The sequence below is a fragment of the Nerophis lumbriciformis genome, linkage group LG03, assembly GCF_033978685.3.
Source record: "Nerophis lumbriciformis linkage group LG03, RoL_Nlum_v2.1, whole genome shotgun sequence".
NCBI classification, from domain to species: domain Eukaryota; kingdom Metazoa; phylum Chordata; class Actinopteri; order Syngnathiformes; family Syngnathidae; genus Nerophis; species Nerophis lumbriciformis.
In genome coordinates, this window is record NC_084550.2 from 59,857,501 (window position 1) to 59,877,773 (window position 20,273).

General features: G+C 37.1%; 1 protein-coding gene across 2 annotated transcripts in view; it reads right to left on the reverse strand.

Annotated features, from left to right (window-relative positions):
* Positions 1-20,273, reverse strand: part of asic1b (acid-sensing (proton-gated) ion channel 1b) — a 481,184-nt gene that overhangs the window by 154,169 nt on the left and 306,742 nt on the right. Inside the window, exon 1 of one of the 2 annotated variants that reach the window (XM_061940288.2) lies at positions 1-67. This exon is cut by the window's left edge and continues 590 nt beyond it. The exons of the other annotated variant lie outside the window; for it this stretch is intronic. Within the exon in view, the coding sequence (XP_061796272.2) occupies positions 1-67 (67 nt within the window). Of the gene's footprint in view, positions 68-20,273 lie in introns of those variants that run through there. 2 annotated transcript variants of the gene reach the window in all.

The following is a 20,273-nucleotide window of genomic DNA, read 5'->3' on the forward strand; positions in this document are numbered from 1 at the left end:
CGAAAGTGTCTTTGCCGGGCTCGTCGTCCGCAGAAAAGGAGATGCTGCACAAGATCCGGACTGGCATTGTCTCTCACCGATTGGCAAACTATTACGAAGGTCAAATCCGCAGAATCCTCCACAAACACTGAGAGTTCTCCAAGCAAATGGAAGTTCAACCCCAGAGCACCGTCCTTTGGTCTGGTTACCTCTATCCACTCTGAAATAAGACTTCACCTCCCAGGTCTCTAGGGCAGGTCCATCAACCCCTTAGAGCAGGTTTGAAAGAGAGCAAGAAGACGCTGAGGCGAAGGAGGAGGGAGATCTCTCACCGATTGGCAAACTATTACGAAGGTAAAATCCGGAGAATCCTCCACAAACACTGAGAGTTCCCCAAGCAAATGGAAGTTCAACCCCAGAGCACCGTACCTCGTTCTGGTTACCTCTATCCACTCTGAAATAAGACTTCACCGCCCCAGGTCTCTAGGGCAGGTCCATCCACCCCTTAGAGCAGTTTTGAAAGAGAGCAAGAAGACGCTGAGGCGAGGGAGGAGGGAGATCTCTCACCGATTGGCAAACTATTACGAAGGTCAAATCCACAGAATCCTCCGCAAACAGTGAGAGTTCCCCAAGCAAATGGAAGTTCAACCCCAGAGCACCGTCCCTCGGTCTGGTTACCTCTATCCACTCTGAAATAAGACTTCACCGCCCCAGGTCTCTAGGGCAGGTCCATCCACCCCTTAGAGCAGTTTTGAAAGAGAGCAAGAAGACGCTGAGGCGAGGGAGGAGGGAAGAAGAAGGTGAGGATACCGAATACTCCCGCAGGGCCCGGCCACGGGTCACCACGGAGGGGCAGGATTTCAACATTTACTGGAAAAACAAAAACGCATGCAAGTGTTGACGCAGTGAATGTTCCAGAAAGGCAGCCAGTGCAGTAAACCACAATGACTTTATTTCACCTGCTTTACACTTCCATGTCTTATATATGATAGTGTATAATACAACATGACATACTGATCTGGGGTGTCCAAACTCTTTGACTCGGGGGCCGATCATTTGGTTGAGGACCGAAAGCCGACTGCATGTAAAGTAATATATATATACATACTAGGGTTGTACGGTATACCAGTATTGGTACAGTACCGCGATACTAATAAATCATATTTGGTACTATATCGCCTCTAAAAAGTACTGGTACCAAGTACAATAGTGTATCCAGTCGATACTACTATTATTACATTGATATTTTTTAGCAACACAAAATCTTTTTTTCGTTTAAAAAAAATATATATTATGTTTATAAACTCTGGAAATATGTCCCTGGACACATGAGGACTTAAAATATGACCTTTGTATGATCCTGTAACTACTTGGTATCAAATTCATACCTACATTTGTGGTATGAGCCAAAACTAATGTAAAGTATCAAACAACAGAAGAATAAGTGATTATTACATTTTAACGGAAGTGTAGATAGAACATGTTAAAAGAGAAAGTAACCAAATATTAACAGTAAATGAACAAGTCGATTAATAACTAATTTTCTACCGCTTGTCCTTAATAATGTTGACAAAATAGTAGAATGATAAATGACACAATATGCTACTGCATACGTCAGCAGCTAAATTAGGAGCTTTTATTTGTTTACTTACTACTAAAAGACAAGTTGTCTCTCGTATGTTCACTATTTTATTTAAGGACAAACTTGCAATAAGAAACATATGTTTAATGTACCTTAAGAATCGTAGTTAAAATAAAGCCAATAATGCCATTTTTTGTGGTCCCCTTTATTTAGAAAAGTATTGAAATACATTTTGGTACCAAAATGTCAATGAATTCCTTCTTTTTCTCTATCCTCTTGGTTTGGGGCAGACGGGCTTGTACATGCACATGCATCCTCCGCTATTGCCATTTATAATACCAAGTAGCGTATAGTGCTAACGTATATCTGTCAGTAGACTCCATTTGGAAGCACACAAACTACAGTACAAGGCTGATGGGGAGAAGACACTGTTGAAGTGGAGGCACGTGAATAAGAGCGCCCACAAAACGGCGCATCCGAAAGAGACGATCAGAAAGTGGCTAGAAGATGTTCTGTAAAACAATCTATGCAACATTTTGACCGGAGAACCACCATGACATGTTATGTAGACCGCAAGGAAGCGTTTACATGTAAGAACGCTACATTTCAGACTGCAGTGTGAAATTTGGTGGAGGAGGAATTATGGTGTGGGGTTGTTTTTCAGGAGTTGGCCATGTTCACAATCTATGCAACATTTTGACCAAATAACCACCATGACATGTTATGTAGACCACAAGGAAGTGTTTACATATAGAAAATAATCATAATATGATCCCTTTAAATGAATAAAGTTATAAAGACATAACTATGTTAGCCCGAGCCAAAGATCCTCTAAATGGCAGGAGTCCACTGTTGTTTTCTCGGATCTACTGCAAAAACACTAGTCAAAGACTCTCTATAATACAGGAACGCGATACATTATTAGGATGAACTGCAAATGTTTTTGGAGTGCTTTGCAGTTTTTAGGAATTTACTGCAAAAATGTGAGTCAAAGTTCCTCTATGTCAGTCTTTCTTAACCATAGGGCTGGGGCCCATTGTTGAGCCGCGAACGCCCCCTAGAGGGCCGCGAAAAAAAACGTTTCTTAGCTGTAGTCCCTAGGGGCTGCAGCGGTACTCAGTTGTAATGCACTTTTCCACCACTTGTAGCAGTAAAATAATATCAAACAGAAGAAGTCTGGAACTAAAGTCATAGAGAAGTTTCTTAAGCGCAAAAATTATGACTAAAGTGGTGAAGCTGTGTTTTTATTGGCTGTTTTTTAGAAAATACCTAAAAAAAAACATGAGTCAAAGATCCTCTGTATAACAAAGAAGTTCTGCTGTTTTTGAGAATACACTTAAAGAACACGAGACAAATATCCATTATACGACAAGAGTTCTGCTGTTTTTGAGAACATACATAGAAAAAACACCAGTCAAAGATTTTCTATATGACAAATGAGTAATGTTGTTTTTGACAACGTACCTACAAAAACACGAGTCAAAGATCCATTATATGATAAGAGTTCTGCTGTTTTTGAGAACATACCCAAAAACATCAGGTAAAGATCCTGTATATGACAAAATATTTTGCGTTTTTTTTAAGAACATTCCTAAAAAAACAGTCAAAGATCCCCTGTGACAAAAGAGTTTTGCTGTTTTTGAAAACATACCATAAAAACATGGGTCAAAAATCCATGATATGACAAGAGTGTTGCTGTTGTTCAAGAACATACCTAAAAAACACGAGTCAAACATCTTCTTTATGACAAAAAGAGTTCTGCTGGTTTTGAGAACATACCTAAACAAAACATGGGTCAAAGATCTATTATATGACAAAATAGTTGTGTGGTTTTTGAGAACATACCAAAAAAAACACGGGGTCAAAGATCCCCTGTGACAAAATAGTTTTGCTGTTTTTGAGAACATACCTAAAAATATGAGTCAAAGATCCTCTATATGACAAAAGAGTTCTGCTGGTTTTGAGAACACACTTAAAAAACATGATTCAAAGATCCATTATATGACAAGAGTTCCGCTGTTTTTGAGAACATACATAGAAAAAACACCAGTCAAAGATTTTCTATATGACAAATGAGTAATGTTGTTTTTGACAACGTACCTACAAAAACATGAATCAAAGATCAGTTATATGATAAGAGTTCTGCTGTTTTTGAGAACATACCCAAAAACATCACGTAAAGATCCTCTTTATGACAAAATATTCTGCGTTTTTTAAGAACATTCCTAAAAAAACAGTCAAAGATCCTCTGTGACAAAAGAGTTTTGCTGTTTTTGAGAACATACCATAAAAACATGGGTCAAAAATCCATGATATGACAAGAGTGTTGCTGTTGTTCAAGAACATACCTAAAAAACACGAGTCAAATATCTTCTTTATGACAAAAACAGTTCTGCTGGTTTTGAGAACATACCTAAACAAAACATGGGTCAAAGATCTATTATATGACAAAATAGTTGTGTGGTTTTTGAGAACATACCAAAAAAAACACGGGGTCAAAGATCCCCTGTGACAAAATAGTTTTGCTGTTTTTGAGAACATACCTAAAAATATGAGTCAAAGATCCTCTATATGACAAAAGAGTTCTGCTGGTTTTGAGAACACACTTAAAAAACATGATTCAAAGATCCATTATATGACAAGAGTTCCGCTGTTTTTGAGAACATACATAGAAAAAACACCAGTCAAAGATTTTCTATATGACAAATGAGTAATGTTGTTTTTGACAACGTACCTACAAAAACATGAATCAAAGATCCATTATATGATAAGAGTTCTGCTGTTTTTGAGAACATACCCAAAAACATCACGTAAAGATCCTCTTTATGACAAAATATTCTGCGTTTTTTAAGAACATTCCTAAAAAAACAGTCAAAGATCCTCTGTGACAAAAGAGTTTTGCTGTTTTTGAGAACATACCATAAAAACATGGGTCAAAAATCCATGATATGACAAGAGTGTTGCTGTTGTTCAAGAACATACCTAAAAAACACAAGTCAAATATCTTCTTTATGACAAAAACAGTTCTGCTGGTTTTGAGAACGTACCTAAACAAAACATGGGTCAAAGATCTATTATATGACAAAATAGCTGTGTGGTTTTTGAGAACATACCAAAAAAACACGGGTCAAAGATTCCCTGTCACAAAATAGTTTTGCTGTTTTTGAGAACATACCTAAAAAAATACGAGTCAAAGATCCTCTATATGACAAAAGAGTTCTGCTGGTTTTGAGAACATACCTAAAAACATGAGTCAAAGAGCGACTGTATTACAAGAGTTCTGTTGTTTTTGAGAACGTACCTAAAAAAACACGAGTCAAAGATCCATTATTTGACAAAATAATTATGCTGTTTTTAAGAACATATCTTTAAAACCATGAGTCATAGATCCTCCATATGACATGAGAGTTATGCTGTTTTTGAGAACATACCTACAAAAATAGTCAAAGATCCTCTATATGACAAAGGAGTTATGCTGTTTTTGAGAACAAACCTAGAAAAACACCAGTCAAAGATCCTCTATATGACAAAATAGTTCTGCTGTTTTTGAGAACATACCTAAAAAACACGAGTCAAAGAGCCACTGTATTACAAGTGTTCCGTTGTTTTTGAAAACCTATCTAAAAAACATGAGTCAAAGATCCATTATATGACAAGAGTTCTGCTGTTTTGGAGAACATACCTAAACAAAACATGAGTCAAAAATCCTCTGTATGACAAAAAATGTATGCTGTTTTTAGAACATATCTAAAAAAACATCAGTCAAAGATCCATTATATGACAAAATAATTATGCTGTTTTTAAGAACATATCTATAAAACCATGAGTCATAGATCCTCCATATGACATAAGAGTTATGCGGTTTTTGAGAACATACAGGAGTCAAAGATCCTCTATGTTACAAAAGAGTTCTGCTGGTTTTGAGAACATACCTCAGAAAACATGGGTTAAAGATCCATTATATGACATAAGAGTTATGCTGTTTTTAAGAACATATCTATAAAACCATGAGTCATAGATCCTCCATATGACATAAGAGTTATGCTGTTTTTGAGAATATACAGGAGTCAAAGATCCTCTATGTTACAAAATAGTTCTGCAGGTTTTGAGAACATACCTAAGAAAAGATGGGTCAAAGATCCATTATATGACATAAGAGTTATGCTGTTTTTGAGAACATACCTAGAAAAAACATGAGTCATAGATCCTCTTTATGACATAATATTTATGCTGTTTTTGAGTACATACCTAAAAACATGAGTCAAAGAGCCACGGTATTACAAGAGTTCTGTTGTTTTTGAGAACGTACCTAAAAAAACACGAGTCAAAGATCCATTATATGACAAAATAATTATGCTGTTTTTAAGAACATATCTATAAAACCATGAGTCTTAGATCCTCCATATGACATGAGAGTTATGCTGTTTTTGAGAACATACCTAAAAAAAATTGTCAAAGATCCTCTATATGACAAAGGAGTTATGCTGTTTTTGAGAACAACCATAGAAAAACACCAGTCAAAGATCCTCTATATGACAAAATAGTTCTGCTGTTTTTGAGAACATACCTAAAAAACATGAGTCAAAGAGCCACTGTATTACAAGTGTTCCGTTGTTTTTGAAAACCTACAGTATCTAAAAAACATGAGTCAAAGATCCATTATATGACAAGAGCTCTGCTGTTTTGGAGAACATACCTAAACAAAACACCAGTCAAAGATCTATTATATGACAAAATAATTATGCTGTTTTTAAGAACATATCTATAAAACCACGAGTCATAGATCCTCCATATGACATAAGAGTTATGCTGTTTTTGAGAACATACCTAAAAAACATGATTCAAAGAGCCACTGTATTACCAGAGTTCTATTGTTTTTGAGAACCTATCTAAAAAAAACATGAGTCAAAGATCCATTATATGACAAAATAATTATGCTGTTTTAAGAACATACCTAGAAAAACATGAGTCAAAGATCCTCTATATGACATAAGATTTATGCTGTTTTTGAAAACATATCTAAAAAAACATGAGTCAGAGATCCTCTATATGACATAAGATTTATGCTGTTTTTGAGAACATACCTAAAAAAACATGAGTCATAGATCCTCCATATGACATAAGAGTTATGCTGTTTTTGAGAACATACAGGAGTCAAAGATCCTCTATGTTACAAAAGAGTTCTGCTGGTTTTGAGAACATACCTAAGAAAACATGGGTCAAAGATCCATTATATGACATAAGAGTTATGCTGTTTTTGAGAACATACCTAGAAAAAACATGAGTCAAATATCGTCTTTATGACATAAGATTTATGCTGTTTTTGAGAATATACCTAAAAAAACATGAGTCAAAGATCCTCTATATGACATAAGATTTATGCTGTTTTTGAGAACATACCTAAAAAAACATGAGTCATAGATCCTCCATATGACATAAGAGTTATGCTGTTTTTGAGAACATACAGGAGTCAAAGATCCTCTATGTTACAAAAGAGTTCTGCTGGTTTTGAGAACATACCTAAGAAAACATGGATCAAAGATCCATTATATGACATAAGAGTTATGCTGTTTTTAAGAACATATCTATAAAACCATGAGTCATAGATCCTCCATATGACATAAGAGTTATGCTGTTTTTGAGAACATACAGGAGTCAAAGATCCTCTATGTTACAAAAGAGTTCTGCTGGTTTTGAGAACATACCTAAGAAAACATGAGTCAAATATCCTCTATATGACATAAGATTTATGCTGTTGAGAACATACAGGAGTCAAAGATCCTCTATGTTACAAAAGAGTTCTGCTGGTTTTGAGAACATACCTAAGAAAACATGGGTCAAAGATCCATTATATGACAAAATAATTATGCTGTTTTAAGAACATACCTAGAAAAACATGAGTCATAGATCCTCTATGTGACATAAGAGTTATGCTGTTTTTGAGAACATACCTAACAAAATTAGTCAAAGATCCTCTATACGACAAAAGAGTTCTGCTGTTTTTGAGAACATACCTAAAAAACACGAGTCAAAGAGCCACTGTATTACAAGAATTCTGTTGTTTTTGAGAACGTACCTAACAAAATTAGTCAAAGATCCTCTATACGACAAAAGAGTTCTGCTGTTTTTGAGAACATACCTAAAAAACACGAGTCAAAGAGCCACTGTATTACAAGTGTTCCGTTGTTTATGAAAACCTATCTAAAAAACATGAGTCAACGATCCATTATATGACAAGAGTTCTGCTGTTTTGGAGAACATACCTAAACAAAACATGAGTCAAAAATCCTCTATATGACAAAAAAGTTATGCTGTTTTTGAGAACATACCTAAGAAAACATGGGTCAAAGATCCATTATATGACAAAATAATTATGCTGTTTTAAGAACATACCTAGAAAAACATGAGTCATAGATCCTCTATGTGACATAAGAGTTATGCTGTTTTTGAGAACATACCTAAAAACATGAGTCAAAGAGCCACTGTATTACAAGAATTCTGTTGTTTTTGAGAACGTACCTAACAAAATTAGTCAAAGATCCTCTATACGACAAAAGAGTTATGCTGTTTTTAAGAACAAACCTAGAAAAACACCAGTCATAGATCCTCTATATGACAAAATAGTTCTGCTGTTTTTGAGAACATACCTAAAAAACACGAGTCAAAGAGCCACTGTATTACAAGTGTTCCGTTGTTTATGAAAACCTATCTAAAAAACATGAGTCAACGATCCATTATATGACAAGAGTTCTGCTGTTTTGGAGAACATACCTAAACAAAACACGAGTCAAAGATCCATTATATGACAAAATAATTATGCTGTTTTTAAGAACATATCTATAAAACCATGAGTCATAGATCCTCCATATGACATAAGAGTTATGCTGTTTTTGAGAAAATACCTACAAAACACGAGTCAAAGATCCTCTATATAATAAAGGAGTTATGCTGTTTTCAAGAACATACCTAGAAAAACATGAGTCATAGATCCTCTATATAACATAAGAGTTATGCTGTTTTTGAGTACATACCTAAAAACATGAGTCAAAGAGCCACTGTATTACAAGAATTCTGGTGTTTTTGAGAACATACCTAAACAAAACATGAGTCATAGATCCTCCATATGACATAAGAGTTATGCTGTTTTTGAGAAAATACCTAAAAAAACATCAGTCAAAGATCCATTATATGACAAAATAATTATGCTGTTTTTAAGAACATATCTATAATACCATGAGTCATAGTTCCTCCATATGACATAAGAGTTATGCTGTTTTTGAGAACATACAGGAGTCAAAGATCCTCTATGTTACAAAAGAGTTCTGCTGGTTTTGAGAACATACCTAAGAAAACATGGGTCAAAGATCCATTATATGACATAAGAGTTATGCTGTTTTTAAGAACATATCTATAAAACCATGAGTCATAGATCCTCCATATGACATAAGAGTTATGCTGTTTTTGAGAACATACAGGAGTCAAAGATCCTCTATGTTACAAAAGAGTTCTGCTGGTTTTGAGAACATACCTAAGAAAACATGAGTCAAATATCCTCTATATGACATAAGATTTATGCTGTTTTTGAGAACATACCTAAAAAAACATGAGTTAAATATCCTCTATATGACATAAGATTTATGCTGTTATTGAGAACATACCTAAAAAAACACGAGTCAAATATCCTCTATATGACATAAGATTTATGCTGTTTTTGAGAACATACCTAAAAAAACATGAGTTAAATATCCTCTATATGACATAAGATTTATGCTGTTATTGAGAACATACCTAAAAAAAACATGAGTCAAATATCCTCTATATGACATAAGATTTATGCTGTTTTTGAGAACATACCTAAAAAAAACATGAGTCAAAGATCCTCTATAAGACAAGGGAGCGGTGTTGTTTTTAAAACCTCACTGCACAAATCTTGCCAAAGATCTTCTATAAAGCTGGAGTGCTCTGCTGTTGTCAGAAATCAACTTTGAAGCTCTGAACCGGACTCGCGGGTCAGTCTGAGGTCGTTCATGGGCCATATTTGGCCCAGGGGCCGGCAGTTGCATATCCAGATACTAGCTCAAGGTGAAGAAACCCCAAGCGTCCATGAGGACGTTTCATCAGAAAGCTGCATGATGACATTATAACACTTCCAGGAAAGGGAAGACGTGAGCAACCACCAGAAGGAAAGGATGTATTAGACGTGTAGCTGGTAAAGGAGAAGAAGCAAAACAAGTGCAGGAATGAAATGAAGACCTGCATGATCTCATTATTAGCAATCTAATGAGGCATTCACCAACACATAGCCCTCGCAATCACATCAGTGGAAATGAAATACCAGCAGGGGAGAAGAAACCCCTTCAACGCATCCTATCTGGGATGGAATCAGACTCTCCGGTAGCGAGGTTCTGCGATATGAAAAGGAAACACGAGCTCCGTCCGCATTGATCCGCCTCCATTAGCGCAACGACGGATTACGCTTTCAGGAACATGATGTTGCAGGAAGATAAAAGTTCACGCAGATTACGCCGCGGCAAAAACACATTATCCAAGCTTTTTAAACCCTTTGCAACCTAATCATGCAATGAGGGGGCGGCCGTGTGAGGAAAGCAGCAGTTTGGGTCAATGTGTGTTTAGTTGCTGCTCTGAAGGCAGGACAACTCACCTGATAAGATAACACTTAGCCCTGATCTATCTTGTTGTTGCAGGTACAGTGAAAGACTTCCTGGATGTTTATTACATTACAGGTCTCCAGCATGCAGGAACATCGCTGAAGCCCTTAAAGGACATTTCAGGATTAGCACACATCCATCCATCCATCCATCCATCCATCTTCTTCCGCTTATCCGAGGTTGGGTCGCGGGGGCAGCAGCCTAAGCAGGGAAGCCCAGACTTCCCTCCACTTTGTCCAGCTCTTCCTGTGGGACCCCGAGGCGTTCCCAGGCCAGCCGCTTAGACATAGTCTTCCCAACGTGTCCTGGGTCTTCCCCGTGGCCTCCTACCGGTCGGACGTGCCCTAAACACCTCCCTAGGGAGGCGCTCGAGTGGCATCCTGACCAGATGCCCGAACCACCTCATCTGGCTCTTCTCGATGTGGAGGAGCAGCGGCTTTACTTTGAGCTCCCCCCGGATGACAGAGCTTCTCACCCTATCTCTAAGGGAGAGCCCCGCCACCCGGCGGAGGAAACTCATTTCGGCCGCTTGTACCCGTGATCTTGTCCTTTCGGTCATAACCCAAAGCTCATGACCATAGGTGAGGATGGGAACGTAGATCGACCGGTAAATTGAGAGCTTTGCCTTCCGGCTCAGCTCCTTCTTCACCACAACGGATCGATACAGCGTCCGCATTACTGAAGACGCCGCACCGATCCGCCTGTCGATCTCACGATCCACTCTTCCCTCACTCGTGAACAAGACTCCGAGGTACTTGAACTCCTCCACTTGGGGCAAGATCTCCTCCCCAACCCGGAGATGGCACTCCACCCTTTTCCGGGCGAGAACCATGGACTCGGACTTGGAGGTGCTGATTCCCATCCCAGACGCTTCACACTCGGCTGCGAACCGATCCAGTGAGAGCTGAAGATCCTGGCCAGATGAAGCCATCAGGACCACATCATCTGCAAAAAGCAGAGACCTAATCCTGCAGCCACCAAACCAGATCCCCTCAACGCCTTGACTGCGCCTAGAAATTCTGTCCATAAAAGTTATGAACAGAATCGGTGACAAAGGTTAGCACACAAACCTCTTAAATGTATCAACACATTTGGGCTTGTGGAGGGTTCAAACCTCGAACCTAACCCAACTCCCACAATCATCTTTTGGGTCTTCGGGGTCAAACTTTGGGGGGGGATCCCAAATGGTAAAAAAAAATTTCTATACATTATATTGGTTTTGATAATGAAAAATATTAAATTGACCCAGGGGCGTCACTAGCTTTTAAGGACAGGGGGGGCTTAGCCCCCAGGAGATGCACAGGATGCGAGCGAACGTAGGGCACGAGCACAAAACTTCACAAACGGCTAAAAAAGACTTAGAAATGATTCATTGTTATTATTATTATTTCAGTCGGTTTATTTTCAATCTGTGTTCAGTACAACAACAAACATGGGTTTGCACAGTGACATTTTGTTTACAGCATCAACAAGAAACAATTACTTGCATGATGATGATTATTATTATCTACTGATGATAGTCATACGTGAATGAGCTCAGCTCCTGTCCTCCTCCATGTGTAAAGTGAGAAACACAGCTGATGCTCCAGAAGGAAGTAACCCCAAAGATAGCAAATGGTAAAAAAAGAGTGCACATTTAACTTTATATATAATCAGGACCTTAATGATGCATTTCAGGCTAACTAGCTAACTAAGTAGCAGCATTGTTTTAGAGCGGGAATGTCAACTTTTTTGTCAAACACAGACCTGGTGTAAAGTGGAGCTAATACATTTTACTACAAGCAGTGATGAATACTTACTTTCTTGAAAAAGTTTCTTATGTCCATTTTGCATCCGTTCACGTTCTTGTTCTGCAGTGCTGTGTGCTAATGTGCTTCGTACACCTGCAGGACCGCAAGCAAGGTCACGGAGAAAATGCGGACTGGGTTTTGAGTGATGTGGGCATTTTCTATATGAACAAGTCCAAGGACCGCAAGCAAGGTAGCATAAAAAATGCGGACTGGATTTTGAGTGATGTGGGCATTTTCTATATAAACAAGTGGAATGGATTTGATACCGACACACTAAAGGGGCTCTCTACCTTACACTATGAAGTGAGGGGAAACTGAGTGAATAATGACAGGTTATATTATTATTTATCTAAACTCATATTCGGGCCACTTTATAATGAATATGTCGGCATGTATTTGTAAAAAAAAATTAATATATAATACATATATATATATATATATATATATATATATATATATATATATATATATATATATATATATATATATATATATATAACACCAGATTATTTAGGGGGGTTTAAGAATATTTTAGTGGGGGCTTGAGCCCCCCTAAAATAGGCCTAACAATACCAATGAATTGGCCCCCACAAGGTTGAATTTTTCAGTGTGTGTGCCCTCAATGGAAAACGTTTGGACACCCATGCCCTAACCCTTCCCCTTAACTGTAAACCTGAATTAGCAAACCTTACCTTAATCCTACTGTAAACCTTCAAAAGCTTCACCTAACCTAACTAAACTACTTAACTAACTAAGAACCTAAGCTAACAGTCAAACTTAACCCTTAACCCTAACCCAAACACTCAAGTCTATGCTTTCTCTAACCTTAATCCTAACTCCACAAATACCCTAAATTCAACCCTAAACCTAAACCTACTGTGGAGAATGCATATATGTTTAAGAGTTATTTCTCTATTCATAGCCATGTTTGGATCAGATGGTACTTTTCCTTTGTATATTCTACCAGTTTCTCTTTGTCTTCAGAGGTCTGTTTAGTGTCTTAACCATTGGAATGTGAATATCTCCCCCACTTCTTCCTTATCAGTGTTGCGAGAGGGAGAGGTGGGGGCTTTCTTTGTGTGCAAGAAAGTTGGCTCTTCCGTTTGAATGTCAGATCAACTAGAGTAGCCGATATGAATGTATTGGTTAAGCTGATCTCCTGAAATTTCAGTAAAACTTGATAATATTCCTATTCTGTCTTGATAGTCCTTCTTACTCAGCATATATGTCATCGAAAGAACTTGGGATTGACCAGTAACTCAGATTCCCTGGGAGGAAGAGCTGGTTGACGCAACACTACCCAAACCCGAACACTAATACTTAATCTACTTTTGAACAATTACTCTAACCTCAACCATTACCCTTGACCTCGATCCTAATCCAAATCCACTGTAGTCCGTTAACCCTTACCCTACCAACTAAAACTCAAATCAAACTCTTAACTCTCAACACTAACTGGACCTAAACTTTACCCTAAACCCAATCTATACCATTCACCATTAACCCTGTTCACCTTACCCTAAAACATTAACCCTACGCATTAAGGCACACCCTGACCATGATCATTAAACCCTGAGTCTTACACAGAATCCTGAACTAAACCCTTACTCTCAGCCTTAATCCTACCCCCTAACTATTGAATAGGATCAAAATCAGGAGTAAGTGTTCTAATTCAGTGTTAATATTTGAGTCCATATGTAGTGGAAAAGTTGGGTTCAAAAAGGTTAAGAACCCCTGCCCTATGTTACAGGACGGCTCTGCGGTTTTATAAGCATACTGCAAAAGCGCCACACAAATATATTTTACAGTATATAACAGGAGTGCGTTGCAGTTTTTAGGTATTTACTGCAAAAGCACAAGTCAAAGATTCTCTATATTACAGGGACGCTCCGCGGTTTTAAGGACATACTACGGAAGTGCTTTTCAAATATCTTCTATACAACAGGAGTGATTTGCGGTTGGTAGGGATCTACTGCAAAACACCAGTCAAAGATCATCTGAATGACAAATGAGTTCTTATGTTTTTGAGAACATATCTAAAAAACATCAGTCAAAGATCCTCTATATGACAATAGTTTTGTTTTTAAGAACATACCAAAAAAAAAACAAGAGTCAAAAATCCCATTATATGACAAAAAGGTTCTGCTGTTTTAAAGAACATACCTAAAAAAACATGAGTCAAAGATCCTCTACATGACAAGAGTTTTGTTTTTAAGAACATACCTGAAACAACAAGAGTCAAAAATCCCATTATAACAAAAACTATAAGAAAATACCTAATGAACACGAGTCAAAGATCCATTATATGACAAGAGTTCTGCTGTTTTTGAGAACATACCTAAAGAACACAAGACAACTATCCATTATATGACAAGAGTTTTGCTGTTTTTGAGAACGTACCTAAAAAAACATGAGTCAAAGATCCCTTGTATGACAAAAGAGTGCTGCTGGTTTTGAAAACCTACCTCAAAACACCAGGTAAACATTCTCTATATGACAAAATATATTTTGCTGTTTTTGAGAACATACCTAAAAAAACATGAGCCAAAGATCCTCTATATGCCAATAGTTTTGTTTTTAAGAACATACCTGAAAAAAAATCCTATTATATGACAAAAAAGTTCTGCTGTTTTTGAGAACATACCTTAAAAACATGAGCTAAAAGATCCTCTATATAACAAAAGAGTTAAGTTGTTTTTGAGAACATACCTAAAAAAACAAGCCAAAGATCCTCTATATGACCAGAGTTCTGCTGTTTTTGAGAAAATACCGAATGAGCACGAATCATAGATCCATTATATGACAAGAGTTCTGCTGTTTTTGAGAACATACCTAAAAAAATATGAGTCCAAGATCCCTTACATGACAAAATAGTTCTGCTGGTTTTGAAAACATACCTAAAAACACCAGGTAAAAATCCTCTATATGACAAAATAGTTTTGTTATTTTAGAGAACATACCTAAAAAAAACTTGAGTCAAAGATCCTTTATACGACAAAAAGGACAAATCCCTACCCCCTAACCCTACCTAAGTGTATCTCTGAACCCTATTGCTACTGTAACCCTTAACCAAGCGGATAACTCTCAAATCCAACCTTAACCCTGACTCAAAGTCATCCTATCCTGGCCTAAACCTTACACTAACCTCAACCCATACTAGTCCGCATTAACAATAACACTCCCTGTTCACCCCAATTCCAACAGTGAAAGCCTTAACTCTTCCATCTAATCCTTAGCTCTCCTTTAATTCCTTAGACCAAACACCTTTAAATACCAAAGGCCTGATTTACTAAAAGGTTTGCGTGTACTAAAAACATGTGCAAACTTGATAGCACATGCAAAGCTGATTTACTAAACGTGTGCAAAGTGGATTGCGTCTGTTAAGTAAATAAAAAAAAATATTAGACATATTGTCTATTAAGCAACGTGCTTTTATAATGTAGCCACATGCTGGGTGACTTAAGGGGCTGATTAAAATGAAATCAATTGATATGTTTTTATATATATTTTTTAATTAATGTTAGTTTTTCATATGCCCTCAGAGGGCCGCTTGTAACAGTCAGTAATTTTATCGTGGAATTTTCGGTGTTTTTTCCCACTGCATACTACTGAAAATGGAAAAACGTTACTGTCAGGACTTGGACTATGGCGTGGTTTGTTCTCCCGTGGTGCAAATGAACATTTGGACCAGACATGGCGTGAAGGTGAAGACATTATTTATTTAAACACTATAACTACAAAAAGAACAAACTAAGGGCGCGCACAAGGCGGAAGTACAAACTTGACAAATGAAACCAATACTTGCACATGGGTAAAAAAAACTAAGGACATAAACAAAAGTCGCTAACTGTGGCATGAATGGAAACAACTTACTTGGACATGGCATGAAGTGCGCAGAGGTAAACAAAGTGTGAAGCAGAGAGTCAGGGGTATGATGTCGCCAGGGAGACTTCCTGGCAACGATGGGTTTAAATAATAGTGACATGATTAAAGACAGGTGCGTGAGTCGTGAGGGCAGGTGAAAACTAATGGGTTGCTATGGTGACAAACAAGAGTGCACAATGAGTCCAAACGTGGAACAGGTGAAACTAATGGGTAACCATGGAAACAAGACAAGGGAGTGAAAAGCCAGAAACTAAAGAGTCCAATAACTAAACAAAACAAAACATGATTACACAGACATGACAGTTACCACTTTTTTTTACGGCAAAATTCTGGCGATAGAGCGACAAGTTTTTGTTTTTTCTTTTTTACCAGAAAAATCTATGGTGGTTTTGTAAAAACAAAAACGGTACTGTTTTTAAAAAATATATATTTTTACAGTAAAATCTATTGTCATTTTTACAATGTAAAATGTAAAGGATAACTTGCTTTGAAAATATAAGACAATGAGATATTACTTTTATTTTAACAAAAAATATAGTAATGTAGTAATAGTAATATCATTTTTGTTCCATTTCTAAAATGTTATTGAATACAAGTACATGCAATTGCCTGCAGTACATGTTATTTCTTCTGTCAAACGGAAAGAACAAACACATTTAATAAGAAAAGATAAAGTACTTTATTGACGCAATATTTCCAGGCTTTCACGGGCCAAATACAATGATGTGGCCCCCCCGGGTACTGAGTTTGGCACATGTGATATTGATGACATATTAACATATCCCCTATAAGAAAAAAAGCTTCTTGCTATATGCATTCTGCACATTTGCAGTCAGTGCCACATCCTCTCCCATGACGGCACATCCTGTGCGCAAAAAAGAGGCTTCAATAAAGATGCACTGCAGAACTGTTACTAAAATGATACAGGACTATAGGATATAATATAAACATATACTTATATATATATATATATATATATATATATATAATATATATATATATATATATATATATATATACATAAATACACAGATAGATATTTGTCTATAATTACTGTTTTAATTGGTTTTACCCTTTAAAATCTTTTTTAATCATATTTATTTTATATTGTTTTTATATTGATTTATTTTTTGTTTTTATTCAGTCATTGGTGGAGCTAAGGATGATATTTTAATATTGTTTTTAATATTGTTTTTAATATTGATGTGCAGCACTTTGGAAACATTTGTGTTGTTTAAAAGTGCTATATAAATAAAGTGAATTGGATTGGATTATAATAATGATGAATAATAAGGTATATAAAGTACACATAATGAGCCAATGATAGCCATGTTAGAAGACCGCACGCATTCCCCCACACACGAGTTTAGCTCGTGGTATTTGGATGTCAGTAGAGCAGGCCCAAAGTATCACATTCACCCCCCCCCCCCCCCCCCGTGCTCTGACGTCATGGTCGCACTGCACTTGCATTTCCATCCACTAGAAGGCAGCAGTGGCACATCTCACACAAGTCCCATCCCTGAAGGACCAGACCTGCCATCACAATGCACCAATAGCAGCTGTCACATCCAACACTAGGCCCATCCATCCATCCATTTGTTAAGAGCAGCTGTCACATCCAACACTAGGCCACCTTTGTTAACAGCAGCTGTCACATCCAACACTAGGCCACCTTTGTTAATAGCAGCTGTCACATCCAACACTAGGCCACCTTTGTTAACAGCAGCTGTCACATCCAACACTAGGCCACATTTTTTAACAGCAGCTGTCACATCCAACACTAGGCCACATTTGTTTATAATAATAATAATAGATTTTATTTGTAAAAAGCACTTTACATTGAGTAAACAATCTCAAAGTGCTAAAGCATACTTGTCAACCTTGAGACCTCCGATTTCGGGAGGTGGGGGGGGGCGTGGTTAAGAGGGGAGGAGTATATTTACAGCTAGAATTCACCAAGTCAAGTATTTCATATATATATATATATATATATATATATATATATATATATATATATATATATATATATATAAGAAATACTTGACTTTCAGTGAATTCTAGCTATATATATATATTTATTTTATTATATTTATATATATATATACATATATATATATATATATATATATAAATAAGAGAAATACTTGAATTTCAGTGTTCATTTATTTACACATATACACACACACAACACTCATCTACTCATTGTTGAGTTAAGGGTTGAATTGTCCATCCTTGTTCTATTCTCTGTCATTATTTTTCTAACCATGCTGAACACCCTCTCTGATGATGCATTCTGCTTCGTCTCCTTGTTGTGTGCGCAGTTGTGCACTCTTTAAAAGCCGTAGATGTTATTGTCACATATGCATGTACAGTAGATGGCAGTATTGTCCTGTTTAAGAGTGTCACAACATTGCTGTTTACGGCAGACAAACTGCTTTACGGTAGACAAAAACGTGACTCCTGTTGTTGTGTGTTGTTGCCGCGCTGGGAGGACGTTCATGAAACTGCCTAACAATAAACCCACATAAGAAACCAAGAACTCGCCCTCCATCATTCTGCAGTTATAACGTGATTGGGCAGGCACGCTGTTTTATTGTGGGAAAGCGGACGTGAAAACAGGCTGTCGACACGTCACTCAGGTCCGCCTGAATTTCGGGAGAAAATTTGTCCCGGGAGGTTTTCGGGAGAGGCGCTGAATTTCGGGAGTCTCCCGGAAAATCCGGGAGGGTTGGCAAGTATGTGCTACAGTGTATTAAAAAAAAAAAAAAAAATAGTACAGCCAAATAGCTATAACTAGTATGCATACTGTAAATCTAAAAAAAGGCTTTTTCAAAAAGAAGAGTTTTTAAGCCTTTTTTAAAAGCATCCACAGTCTGTGGTGCCCTCAGGTGGTCAGGGAGAGCGTTCCACAGACTGGGAGCGGCGGAACAGAAAGCCCAGTCTCCCATTGATCGTAGCTTTGTTTACACAAATACACATTGGTGTGGAAGTGACAACTGAAATTACGCTTTAGTGCTTTTTTCCATCATCCATTCAAAAGAAACTCTGCTCAATTTCACGAGTACATTTTCCCAAAAGGTCAAAAGGTGGCAGTGTTGCGATTTAAAGCGTCCTCCATCACACATACCCTCCCTTCCCACCTCCACAACCACCCCCGCCAGCCCCCGAGCTCTGGGATTTCAACAAGGCCAAACATTTCGCCATGGTCGGAGACACGAGAGCGCAGGGGCCGGATGAGAGGGGAGCTTCAACGCCGCCTTTCAAGTCCCCTCGCTTACAGCCAGCATCGACCTGCCGTTGCCATGGAGACATTTGGGGCCGTCAGCGAGAGAGGATGCGCCCAGCCCGTTACTGAACGAGGGAGTCACACACACACACACACACACACACACACACACACACACACACACACACACACACACACACACACACACACACACGCACGCACACACACACACACACACACGCACACACACACACACACTCTTGTATTTCTTACCTTCTTGAGACCTCCGAAAAATGCCTACCTCTTGAGGACCGCCCTTTCTAGATATATAAAGATGTGTATTTACAACATTAATAATATATACATACTATGCAAATATAAAAACAAATTTGTGAAAAATGAGTTGGAATTTCACAAGAAAAAGGTCACAATTTTACAAGAAAAACTTAAAATTTTGGCAGTATTATAATAAAAGTTGTCATTTTACTCAACATGGGTCGAAATTTTACCAGCAAAACTGAACATTTGTGCAATATTATGATAAAAGTTTTAATTTTATTCAATAACAGTTGCAATTTTACAAGAAAAAGCTTAGAATTTTGGCAATTTTATGAAAAGAGTCATAATTTTACTCGACAAAAGTCGCAATTTTATAAGAAAACTTACAATTTTGGCAATATTATAATAATAATCGGAATTTTTACTTGGCAAAATTATGACAAAAGTCATCATTTTACTAAAAAAAATTCACTATTTTACAAGAACAACAAAAAAATTGGCGATTTTGTGATAAGTCAGAATTTTATATGAAAAATGTCGCCATTTTGCATTAAAAAGTAATAATTCTACATTAAAAAAGTACTAATTTTACAAGAAAATATTGCAGTATTACAGAAACAGAAAGGATATGAGAAATTGTTCCCAATTTTATAAGAAAAAAGTGGACACATTGTGGGAAAAATAACTTATTTTGTATTTTTTTTTCGTAATTGGTATTTGGTACCTTCTTGAGACCCCCGAATAATGCCTATCTCTTTAGGACCACCCTTTCTAGATATATAAAGATGTGTATTTACAACATTAATAATATATACATACTATGCAAATATAAAAAAGCTTGTAGAGAAAAATGAGTTGGAATT